General features: G+C 47.7%; 1 protein-coding gene across 2 annotated transcripts in view; it reads right to left on the bottom strand.

Annotated features, from left to right (window-relative positions):
* Positions 1-12,510, bottom strand: part of HUNK (hormonally up-regulated Neu-associated kinase) — a 42,363-nt gene that overhangs the window by 11,645 nt on the left and 18,208 nt on the right. For both annotated transcript variants that reach the window (XM_066571838.1, XM_066571839.1), the window contains exons 3-6: positions 9,136-9,191; positions 4,899-5,034; positions 4,561-4,688; positions 1,220-1,355 (exon numbers count right to left, since the gene is read on the bottom strand). In XM_066571838.1, coding sequence (XP_066427935.1) covers positions 1,220-1,355; positions 4,561-4,688; positions 4,899-5,034; positions 9,136-9,191 — 456 coding nt within the window. The remainder of the gene's footprint in view (positions 1-1,219; positions 1,356-4,560; positions 4,689-4,898; positions 5,035-9,135; positions 9,192-12,510) is intronic.

The raw sequence follows: 12,510 nt of genomic DNA, 5'->3' as shown, positions 1-12,510 counted from the left end.
ATCAACTAATGAAGCAAAAGTAGTATTATTTCTGAAAAATGCAAGAAAGAATCTCTTTAAAGGCTTTTATCCCTTACAGCTTCACATGTCCCCTAAATTTGGAGGAATGATATTGAGAGAATGGCTCTGCCTTTTCTCATCCCCTGGGAAACAATTCATCACAGGGGCCACCTTCATACCCTGGGGATTGCAGGCAGCTGGGCCACCTTTCAGGGGATGGATCCAGTGATATCCCTAGGCATCCTAACTCCTTCACATCCATCCATCATCCATCCATCATCCATCCATCCATCATCCATCCATCCATCATCCATCCATCCATCCATCCATCCATCCATCCATCCATCCATCCATCCATCATCCATCCATCATCCATCCATCCATCCATCCATCCATCCATCCATCCATCCATCCATCCATCCATCCATCCATCCATCCATCCATCCATCCATCCATCCATCATCCATCCATCATCCATCCATCCATCATCCATCATCCATCATCCATCCATCATCCATCCATCCATCCATCCATCCATCCATCCATCATCCATCCATCATCCATCCATCATCCATCCATCCATCCATCATCCATCCATCATCCATCCATCATCCATCCATCATCCATCCATCATCCATCCATCATCCATCATCCATCCATCATCCATCCATCATCCATCCATCCATCCATCCATCATCCATCCATCATCCATCCATCATCCATCATCCATCCATCCATCCATCCATCCATCCATCCATCCATCCATCCATCCATCCATCCATCCATCCATCCATCCATCCATCCATCATCCATCCATCCTCCATCTTGGGTGCAGCCCTGGCTGGGCTCTTGTGCTGCCCAAGGTGGACCCATGGAGGAGATGCTTTTAATAAATCCCTGCTTTATTGTGTAGCTCTGTCCAGCCTCTGTTCCAGATCAGCCTCCACAAGGCATCAATCAGAACTGCCTGTCACACCTCCCTATTCCCAGGCCTGCAGCAAATTAATCAGAACATCTGCACCCAGCCCACCCTGCAAACACTGCAGCTTCCACTTCAAGGTATTGCTCCTGGCCATTTCAAGCAACCCAGGGCCAATTTCCGTGACCTTTAGGATGGATTCACAGTTCCTGGGATGTGTGACACGAGTGGAACCGGAACACCAGGGCCGTGCTGGCAGGTTTTCCCCTCTCCTCTCCTCTCGTCCCCTGCCTGCTGTACCTGTTTGGATAGGTGACATTGGGTGGTGCCCTTCCAGGGTAGTTCTCATTGAGCCATCTGTTTGCCAGGGCCTGCTGGATGTTTGGTCTCTTGGCAGGGTCTGGCTCCAGCAGAGAGCGCAGGAAGTTTATGGCAGCTGTGAAGAGACGGAGGGAAAACCCCAAAAATCAGCTCTGTCATCTGCTCTAGGACTGGCACAGGAGATGAGTTAACACAGGTGTGTGCCCTGAGCAAAAGCACACTAAAAATTAACAATTCCCTTACTGCAAGCTCCCATGTCCTTGAGGAAATGGAAGCACTGATAAGGGATTAGTAACTGAAACAAACAATGATTTACAGCCACAATGATTTATATACATTATTTAATGCGTGTATTTTATATCCGAAGGAGAGCAGAAAAGGCACTTTTGGCTCAGAGCTCATTTGAAGTTTCAGAGCAGGTGAACCAACATTTAATTCATTTAATTCATTTAATTCCCAAACGAGGGCAAGAGGCTGGAGCCAGGTCAGAGGCAAATCCCTGGATCAAAGCAGAAGGAGATGGACCAGGGCAGAGTGGAGGGAGGGGATGCAGACCTGGGAAGGAAGACACAGCAAATTTGGCTCCCCTTGACATGACAAGGATAAATTCTCTGGCTCCCAACCAACCTACAATCAGCTGCAGAAGGTTTTAGCCAAATTAAAAAGAGTGCAGCAAAATTAACAGGCTCTGCTTTGTTCTCCTGAACCTTCAACTTCCAATGACATTCAACCACTCCTCCTGAGTTTCCTGCAAAAACACTCAGTTTTTAAGCCACGTGCTTCTTACATGACTAGGAGCAATGAAATCAAGTGATCTGCCTGAAACCTCACAAGAAGAGCCCCTCTGAGCTGAAAATAAACTCTGTTTCAACCGGATCTGGTCTTTATTCCTCAAATTACCAAGGATTATTAATCCTCAATTATCAAATTATCAATTATTTCACTGCTCCTAGGTGCAATTTAAAGAGAATAAAACTCCTGTTGGTGACACCACAGTGGGATGGGACAGGATGGGGAGGGTGGAGGATGAGGAAGGGAGAGTTTCTCCCTAAAGAAATCAGGCTTAGACCCAACAAGGGACAACACCCACCAACCTGAGCAACCTCAGTGTACAATATGCTGCAAAAATCAGGTTTCAGCTGGAGAAATTCTGTGTCAAGAAGCTTAGATCTGCAAGAGAGGCTTCCTCCTCTGTATTTACCAGTTCAGCTGGGTTTTTTTCTACTCCCTCTCTTCACAAACCACTGCTTTAAGGGAGATGCTTTACTTAAATACTCTCCAGCATTTTTGTTCTTATCCTGCAGCAGCCATGAGGAAGAGCAGCAGGAAGAGCCTACATCCAAATTCCCAAACTTGCTGGAAGCTGCTGTCTGTGTGCCTGGTGTGCCCTTTCTTCACCCCATCCCAGCAAACAAGAAATCCTTGTTCTCCCATTGAACCCCCTCTTGCTCCAGTGTCTGTGTTAAAAACCTCACACATCCCATTGGCTGTGAGCCACAAAAATCCCTCTCCCCAAACCCACACTCCCTCCTTCATCACCACCATGCCTGGTCTCCAAATCACCCAAAATCTCCTTTAAAAATCCTACTTCTCCACCCCCAGCCTTGCCAAAAGGCAAGCTAATTCAATGAAGCTTGTGAAATGCCACAGATCAACAAATTCAGGCTGGGAGAAACTAATTTTGGGGTGAAAATTCCCTCCTGGAAGCTCCCAGAGCTAAGCCACACAGCTGGGGACAGCAAAATGATTTCCCCAGGGGGAAAAAAAAAAGAAAAAACCATGAAGGAAAATGAATATATGCACGGTGAACACCCACTGCCTGAGCCCCTGACCTCTGCTCAGCTAAAATCAATAACCAGAGAGCTGTTGTTCAAGAGGCGTCATGACAAACAGGTTCCCAAGTGGGAAAATCAAACAGCAGCTCCAAAATTCCCCTGTTTTGCTGCACAGGTTGTTGTTCTGGGTGCTCACGGTCAGCCAGCATTGTGGGTCACAGAAATAAAAGTGTTTCCCTGCTCAGGGATAAGACTGCATGCTGGGGCTGTGTGTTCAGTGACCAGGAAATGAAATATTGAAAGACAACCTACTGGGCATGTAAAAGTGCAAATTTTTACTGTGAAAATTCTCTGCTTTATAGATGGATTTATGGAAATTAAGACCTGGCTAAAATAAAAGGTCCATAAACCCAAGAATGTAACCAGCATTACAATTCCCAGAGCAGAGCTCCTGCCCAGTGACCCAAAGGCTAAGGTGGCAGGAACAAATGTCACCTTAAATCACACTGTGCCATGTCCCTGGGCTGGGGTCAGGGCCTGATGGGCTCCTTTTGGGCAAAGGTTAACATCTTTAAATCTACTCCATTAATTTGCCATCACCTCTGCAGGTCCAGGCTGCTGGAGCTCCCACAGGATAAACAAAATCCTGCCTTCCCTGGGGACCACAGTGAGCTGAAAATGGAGAAAATCTGATCTCCACTTATGTGGTGGGATGGGTGAAACAGCAAAACCAAGCCTGCTAAAAAGCAATAGTATCTTCTTGGCTGGCCTTCTACAGGGTGGGAGGTGGAACCCTGAATCTCTGCTTGGAGAATTCACCTTGTGACTCAACTCCCAAGGCTTTCCATTCCCTTTTTTTGTATTTGGGATCTTTTAATTTCATCAAAAGCCCTTTGCAAGCAGGCTGCCAGGGAAGGAGGCAGAAGCTCTCCACGGACAACAGATTTGGCATGAAAAAATAAACCCCAGCTTGTTCCAAATGCTGACAGTGGCCTTGCTGCAAGCTGGAAAGTGATTCTGTTGCCTAGTGACGTGGCTCTGAAGCAGGAATTAATATTTCTGATACTAATACATCAACTGTTTTGCATTTTGTGAACACACAGAGGTTATCCCAGGTGGCTGTCCCAAAATAACTTTCTGAGTGCATGTCATTATTCCTCACATAATAAATGTGAGGTTATTTGAGGCAGGTTATTTGAGGTTATTTGTCACCCAACCCCAGTCATGACAATGCCCAGGAATCTGGAATTCAAAAATAATCTCTTCATCCACCCTTACCCCATGCTAGAATATTCTGGATGTGCAAAAGTGACCAACCACTCTGCAAAGGCAGCCCCACAGAATTTCAGATTTGCTCCTCCTCTCATATTCAGCACAATTTGGTGCTTCCCCAGGAGCCAAAGCAAAAGGAATTCTGCTACATCAACTCCTGCAGGTCTTGCAGAGGCCAAAATGAAAAAAAAAACAAACCAAGGAGCTTTTCCCAATTAGCACAGCAGGTGAGCAGCATGACTGAGGAGCCACAATGCCGTGGAAGAGCCTTACCTGAGGAGAGCTGGGTGGGAAAGGGGTTCATCTCTTTGTCCACCATTTTTTGGTATAAGGCTCTCAGGCTGAATGGCTCCACAGTAAAGGGCAGTGTTCCAGTTAGCATGGCATACATGTTCACCCCACTGAAAGAAAACAGGCAGGAAAAGAAACCAGGGAAAATTGATGTTTTGGAGACTGCACTTCATCTTTAATGCCTGACAGCCATTACAGGGTTGATGCCCCATCTCTGAGAGCATCTCAGGTCAGGCTGGATGGGGCCCTGAGCCCCCTGATCCAGCTGGAGATGCCCCCACTCTTTGCAGTAACAATTATAAACTCAAGGAGGAACTCACATGGACCAAACGTCTATTTTGGGCCCGTATTTCTTCCTTGCCAGAAGTTCAGGGGCTGCATATGCTGGGCTCCCACACTGGGTGCTGAAGGGATCAGAATAACCCAAAATTCCTGCACAGTTGCTCAATCCAAAGTCTGTGAAAGGCACAGAGACACAGTTATGAAAGAGAGACACAGTCAAACTGGGCTAGAGCACAAGTTAAAAAGAAAGAACTTTTTTTTTTCCTTTTTTTCCAAAAGCAATGAACTCCCCGAGGAGAAAAAAAAACCCAACTCATCTGCACGCAAAAATTTGATGCAATTTGCTTCCACGAGGTGCTAAATAACCAACAAACAATAAGAGGAGCCTTAGAACGTGCCAAATTTTCCATTTCACACACGGAGCAGCTCCATTTCCCTGGCAGCTGGATGGCAACAACCAGAGCTGAGCTTGTCCCAGCCCCTGAGCCACCTCAGGCTGCCCCACTGCTGCAGGATGCTGGGCAGGGACAAGGTCAAGGGGAATTTCTTCAAAATCTGAGTATAAATGAGCCCTCAGGTGGAAAACTCTGGGGCTGCTGTGGTGATGCACAAACACAGGGTCCAGCTCTGGAATAGCACACGGAGGTCTCGGAGCAGGAGGGGGAAGTTTCTCGATTTAGCTGCTCTCTCCCTGAATTCTGCCTTGAATTTCTGGTGCCTGGGTGCACCTGACACTCTTTTGTGGCAGTAAAAAGGAGGGGCTGGCTAAGGCTGGCACTGGAGAGCAGAGGGAGCCTCTCAGCAGCAGGGGCTGCAGCTTCCCAAGGGTGCTCCCAAATTTTCTGCTGCAGCCCTGCTGTGGCTGCAGGCTCAGGTGGGCTCAGGGAACAACAAATCCCATTTATTAAGAGTTGGATTCGTGGGTCCTTGCGGTCCTCTCCAACTCAGAATATTCTGTGAATGTCTGAAAACCACCACTGACCTCTGATTAGCTCCTCAATATCCTCTCTCAGGCATTAATTTGTGGCTTTTTGTCCTTACCTGCACACTTATTTGCACTGGACTTGCAGTGCTGGCCTGTCCTTTAGCTTTCACCCTGCTGAAAATCAGATTTGGGTGAAATTTGAGGAGTTCCTCAAGGGATTAGAAGCAGGGTAGACACATAAGCCTCATTCCCCCACTAAACCAGGCAAAGATACAAAAATTGCCACCAAAAAAATGCAATTATCACAGTGACTGGAAGTGGCTAAAGGGTGGCAACTGCATCCCTGCATCTGGATCCCTGCATCCCCGAGGGCCAGGCAGGCACAGGGGGACAGGAATCCCATCTTTCACAGCTGAAGAGGGGTTTTCCTGGAGAACACTGTCACAGCTGAAGGGAGAATTTGCCTCTGATGGAAAAACAATTATCTCTGGGCACTGCTTAATCATCCCTGGGGCTTCCACAAATACTGCAGAGGATCCATTACCTTAATTAAGGTGCTCATTAGCTGTGGCCTGAGCTGAGTTCTGTCAGCTGCGAAATACTTTTAGAAACTCCTGGAAATAACATCTGCACACAGAATTGTTGCTGGTCCTTAGCCTGCTGTGTCAGGCCAGCTCCAAGTGCGATGTTTGACAATCCCAGGGTACAAGGGCTGTGCTCTGTGCTGATGTCAATCAGCAGCCCTTCACCAGTATCAGAGGAGGGGTGCTCTACCAGAGCTTTTCATTCTCTTATTTGCTTCAATTGTCAACCCCTTATTCACTCGTTCAGCTCATTCATTTCAGCTCCTATGCCTCTTTTTTTTCCCCCTGCTGAAATGCAGAATGTGTGCAAATGGAAGCATGCTGGGGACAGGGGTTCCAAGGCCATGGAAATGAGGATATTGCTATCAGCACTGTGTCAGCACATGGTGGTCACAGTGTGGTTTTTATTGTTCTTATTAAGGATGCACTGCTGATCTCCATGAGAGCAGTGAGACCACCAGCACTGATAACCTTGCCTGCCTCTCCCTTTCTGGGAGTCCAGCAAAGGCCAGAATTCAGATCAAAGGCCACACTTGGCTTTCCCAAAGCAACTATTTTCCCACGGGAGCTGCAGCAGCCCCACTGCCGTGCCAGGGAATCATCGTGGCATCGCTCCGCTCCTCCTCGGCACCCCAGGGAATCCACACCAGGCTGGGGGTGCAGGGCCAGCCCTGCAGCTCTGCCAGCCAGCGCAGGGCAGGAGCTGGGAAACAGCAGCTCCTGGACCAGCAGAGCTCCACAGGGCTCAGCAGGGCTGGGTGTGCCAGCAGGACTCCAGGAACCCTGCGTGCTCTGGCACCGACCACGCGGGCTGGGAGATAACAGGGAATGGTTCCCTCCGACAGCTCCAGTCCTGGTGTGCTTCAAGCTGATTTACAGACTGCCAAGAGTCCTCTCAGAGGGAATTCTTCCAGGAAGAATATCTGAGAGCAGGTTCTAAACCACCTTGTCACGAAGGCAAAAGGAGGAACCAACCCAAGGTGCCCTCGGGGCAGCTGAGGGCTCAAGGCATCCAGGTCTCCCTGAAATGCATGAACAAGCAGGGACTTCAATATCCCACCTTCAATCTTCATTTCACCTTCTGTTCTTCCTTGCACAGCTCTTACAAGAGCAATGTTTTTATTTTCAAGAGCTGCTCCTGTGTCTGCTGCTGTACAAATGATGGACACCACAGCAGGTAATGTGAGATGGCTTTGTAGCTCAGTCTCTTCTCCCAGGCACGAGAAGCAGCACTTTAATCCCTCCAAACATGTTCTTCCCTCCTGAGGAACCTTCCTGGGGAGGACTGTGTGATGTGATCACTTCTAGTAAGGCAGGCTGCACAAAATATTGCAGCCTTTCTTTTGCTGCAACACCCTAACAAAGCCATCAGCTCTAATCATGGGAATCACTTGGGTGGTGAGATTTGATTGCTATGTTTTAGTACACACACTGCCTGCCCTGCCTGAACATCAGGCTGCAGAGCTGAGGACAATTTATTGAGGCTGTGGAAGACCAAACTTCTCTTCTCTTTATCCTTCCCCCACCACCCACTGTGAGGAGACCCCTCCACGCAGCCAAAGCAAACTGCAGACACAAGGCTGGAGTCCTCATTTTGGCTCGTGAGCTTTACCTGCACGTGCTTCATCTGGGAAGGGCTTGGTTTGGCTGCCAAGCTCCAATCAGACCCCCAGGAACAGGGCAGCGATGCGAGTTCCTTAAATCCATCAGCTGTTGGTGCAGACCACCTGCTGAATCAGGGCGATGGGGGCTCTCCATCAGCCCTGGGGAATGACTCACGGCCACCTCTCAGTGCCCTCCTGGCCCTCAGCTGAGGCAGCACACAGTTCTCTCTGCTGCCACCTCCCACAGAGTCCCTGGCAGTCGGGGTGGCATTCCCAACCCCGAATTCCCAAGGTAGAAGCTGTGCGTTTCAGACTTCCCTCATCATCCTCCCCATTTGCTGCTACTGTAAACCTGACAGTGAGTGTCCATTTGACCTGGCTGTTTCAATGCCAAGTAGTTTCCTCAGCCCATGGAAGTTTTGGAAGTTGAGTTTTTAAGGCTGCAGCCACAGACACTGAATGCAGGCACGGGCAGAAACACAAACAGATGTTTGGCACTTCTTTCACGAGAGGAATATTTTCTTTTCAATGCCCACATTAACATTAATGGGAGCTCTGCAAGGCAGTGAGAGACGATCCCCAGCAAGGATTAATCTGAAATGCCTGCACAGCTTGAATGAATCAAGCTCCACACACAACTGAGACCTAAACACAATCGAGGCTCCACCGTTGATCTTTTTTATTCCTTACCAGCCCTCTCAACCAATTCTGTCCTGGGTGCTGGAAGCAAATGTAACAAATATAAATATAGGGCCACATTTTGCCAGCTGCTAAAAATGTGAGCAACTCCCACTGACTTCAGTGGAAGCATATGTTCACGGGGGCAGAATGCAGCCCCTGGCAAATAAGAAATGATCATGATAATAAAATAAAGCACTCCTGTGGTGTCAATTCTTAAATTCCTTACCGAGCTCCCCATTTGAGTATGAAAGATGTGGGTTTGAGATGTAGGATTATTCCCATCCCCAGTTAAATCTGAATTATTTGGATGGGTTTTTTTCACAAAATGCTGTCAGGAACAGCTTGATTGCTATCTATACTCTCTCAGCTCCTCTCTGCAGCAACATTAGCAGTTGTCACATGGGGGATTATGAAGCCTCAAAAACCTCTCTTTATAAAACTAACAATTTTAATTACTGGAATTGCCAAACTGGTTCCATACCAATAAGCTTGATATTGTTGTCTTCATCTAGCAACAGATTTTCTATCTTCAAGTCTCTGAAAGAAAGAAAATATTTTGAGTCAGTCTCCAAAATAATGAAGCAGCTTTGCCTGACTCTTATCAGTGTATGTGCAAGGCTTGTCTATAATCAAATGTACAATGAAAGCAGCACACACAGTTCCACAGTGAAAGCAGAGAGCCCCATGCATCCTGCCCAAAATTAACAGTGCTTTCACACTCTGCTTCCCACCTATTCTTCAGGCACAAAATGACATTACAAGCACTTGTCAGTACATCCTGTAATTAACCAGGCTCTAAGAGTTCCCTAAGTACTGGAAGTTTACAGAAAACTTACAAACTGGAAACATTTTAAGCATGTTTTGGGAACTGGAGGTCATTTTCTCCTTTCTCCTCACAGCCAAAGGATAAACCTGAGTTTGGAGGAGCCAAATGGGAGAGAGCAGAATCAGCCTGCTGTGAGCACCCAAACTCCTTGCAGAACTCACCACAGCTGTTCCCACACTGCACAGCTAAAATCCAAGGCTGAGGGGTGGAAATGGTTTGTCCAATGCCAAACCCCAGAAGATCACCCCAAAAGCCCAAGCTGTGCAGCCTGAGCATGAAGCACAATGTGAAAAATATAATTTTGGTTGCTCCACAGCTCATCCATGACTTCTAACACTTGGCTAAGTCTTCACCACACTGATTTTTTACTCCCATCCAGACAGGAAATATTTGGAATAATCAGCATGCTGGGATATCCACAGTCATGCTTCTCCCAGCAGAAAAAAAAAAGGGAAAAATCTGGATAATAAAGTCATCAGTGTAATCATGGGGAGTCAGTGACGTCCATGCTGTTTGTTTTGCCTTTGTAAGGGATGGAAGACACCTTCTTCACAGATGGAGATCCCAGGCTTAAGAAAACAAGACAAGGAACCCAAGCAGAGCAAGCCAAGCACTTCCACAAGGAGGGAACTGTGAAGGAAAGACTCAGAGCCTTTTCCAAAATGCTCCTCTTTGTTTCATTTCATGCCCATGCTGAGTTTCAAACCAACAGAGGCAGAGGAATGGGCAGGATGAAGGATGACCCTCACTTCATCAGAGGGACCACAAGGACCTACCTACACAGGAGGGATTTAATTCAAAAATAACTTAAAAGCAGAAGGTGAGGGGGGATTCTGGGCAGGAATTCCTCCCTGGGAGTGTGATGAAGCCCTGGCACAGGGTGCCCAGAGCAGCTGTGGCTGCCCCTGGATCCCTGGAATGTCCAAGGCCAGGCTGGACAGGGCTTGGAGCACCCTGGGACAGCAGGAGGTGTCCCTGGACATGGCACTGGATGGGATTTAAGGTCCCTCCCAAGCCAAACCCCTCCAAGATTCCATTCCAACCCCTCTGTGATTCCATCCCCTCCTCTGGCAATGTCCCAGGGGTTCCTGCACATCCTCCCCAAGGCATTTCCCTGGCAGGGCAAGCAGGGCTGCTGGAAAAGGGCTCACTGCAGGGACAGCCTGCCCTGGCAGAAGGATTGGGATCAACCCCTCCTGCTGCCAGAGAAGGGCTCAGGCCTTCCCCTCTCCCATCTTCACTGCTTGCAGGGGGACGCTCTCACAAACTGTGGGATTGGGCTCCAGGAAAACATCAGGGCTGGGAACTTAAAGCAGAGACTTCCGAAAAAAACCCGGTCTGGGAAAGACACAAAAGTACAAAACAACCCCTCCCCACCACCTCTAAAACCCCACATGAAACTGGAACCAACAGAAGCACTGCAACGCTCAGGACAGCACCTCAAAGCAAAGAGAAAGAGCATTTGGAAGCTCTGAGTAGATGAAATATTAGCTAAGAAGAAGCAAGCCTTTAAAGGCAAGGAAAGGGGAAAAAAGCAGCTGTAAGTGAAGGAGAAAAGCCACCCAGGCAATCAGAAAAACAAAGGAGTGACAGGGGGATAACCACAAACACCAGAAAAGGTCTGTTAAAGGATCCAAGGTAAAGGAACAAAAGGTAAATATTAGAGGGCATCTGAAAGCCATCAGAGGAAGAAGATAGAAAGGTAAATATTGCCTCAGCACAGGGTGCAGTCAGGGCTGGTTAAAGCTGTTTACCCATCTGTCTGCTCCCAGCAGATCTGCAGAGAGTGGTAACTGATCCCATGGCCCATCTGCACCGGTTTCTGTCCACCCCAGCTGCACAGCTCTGGTTTTTGGAGCAGCACCAGCACAACAGGAGCTTTGCCACATTTCCCTGTGTGCTGCTACAGGCCAGGTGCAGCCCTGCTTCAGGACCCATCTCCCTGAGCACCCTAAATGCTTCGTTGAGCCCCTTCTGTCCAATACAAACTCAAATTGTCTTTTACCAAAGGAGGCTCCCCTGAGCTGCCCCTCAGACTTGTGCTCCAAACCCTGAACCACCTTTCACTGAGTTTTAATGGTTCTGTTTTTAATGTCCCAAACCCTTTATCACACAGGGCATGAAATGCAGGTCTCCTTTGTGTGTTTCTTTTTCCATTGCAACAAAGCAGGAACTCTGGACACTTTCAGTTTCCCTCCCTGAAGTCAATTTGATCTGGTTCCTTTACTGACACAGCTCCTCAAAAAAACCCAAAAAAACAAAAAACAAAACAAAACAAAACAAAAAAAAACCCAACCAAACAAAAAACCTAACCAAACAAACAAAACAAAAATAACCCAAATCAAAGCAAACAAAAGAAACCAAAAAAACCAAACCAAACCAAACAAAACCAAAAAATCAACCAACCAACCAACCAAACAAAACAACAAACCCAAAAAAACCCCAAAAAACCAACCAAACAAAACAAAAACCCCCAAAAAACACAAGGATTTTTGAAGGATTATTTATGGGTTTTCCCCCCATAAGCCAATTCTGATCATTCATTGCTGAAATACTTAAAAATGCTCTCAGGCATTAAATGCAAAAGGAACAAGAAGTGCCACCTCTGCCTAAGGGATCAGTTCCCAGATGCTGGGAGTGTCTAACTTTGGGAGAAATTAGTTAAATCTAGGGAAAATGAAGGCAAGGAAGGCCAGGCTGTGTTCCCACAGCAGATATTTCTGTCTCCTCAGCTCTGGAGCTGGCAGCACACAGTTGGCATTCCCTGCATTTAAAATACTCCATCTCCACGGGCTGAGCTCCTTGGGGAGTTTGTCCTGCTGTCCTTGGGGCTGCTTTCTCTCTTTGTACCACCCTGGAGCCCCCAAGGGCCTCCAGAGAGGAACACAAGTGGATCCCTGGAGCAAGTGACCCCATGGGCTGCTCCCAGAGCTCTTTATCCCATGGCATGGCAGGCTGCAAAAGGGAAGTTTTGCATTTCACACTTTGTTTCTTGTCTGGGGGAGGCAGGATGAGAGGGAAGGCTTCACC

The sequence above is a fragment of the Molothrus aeneus genome, chromosome 2, assembly GCF_037042795.1.
Source record: "Molothrus aeneus isolate 106 chromosome 2, BPBGC_Maene_1.0, whole genome shotgun sequence".
In the NCBI taxonomy this organism is placed as follows: domain Eukaryota; kingdom Metazoa; phylum Chordata; class Aves; order Passeriformes; family Icteridae; genus Molothrus; species Molothrus aeneus.
This window is presented reverse-complemented; position numbering and strand designations above follow the sequence as displayed.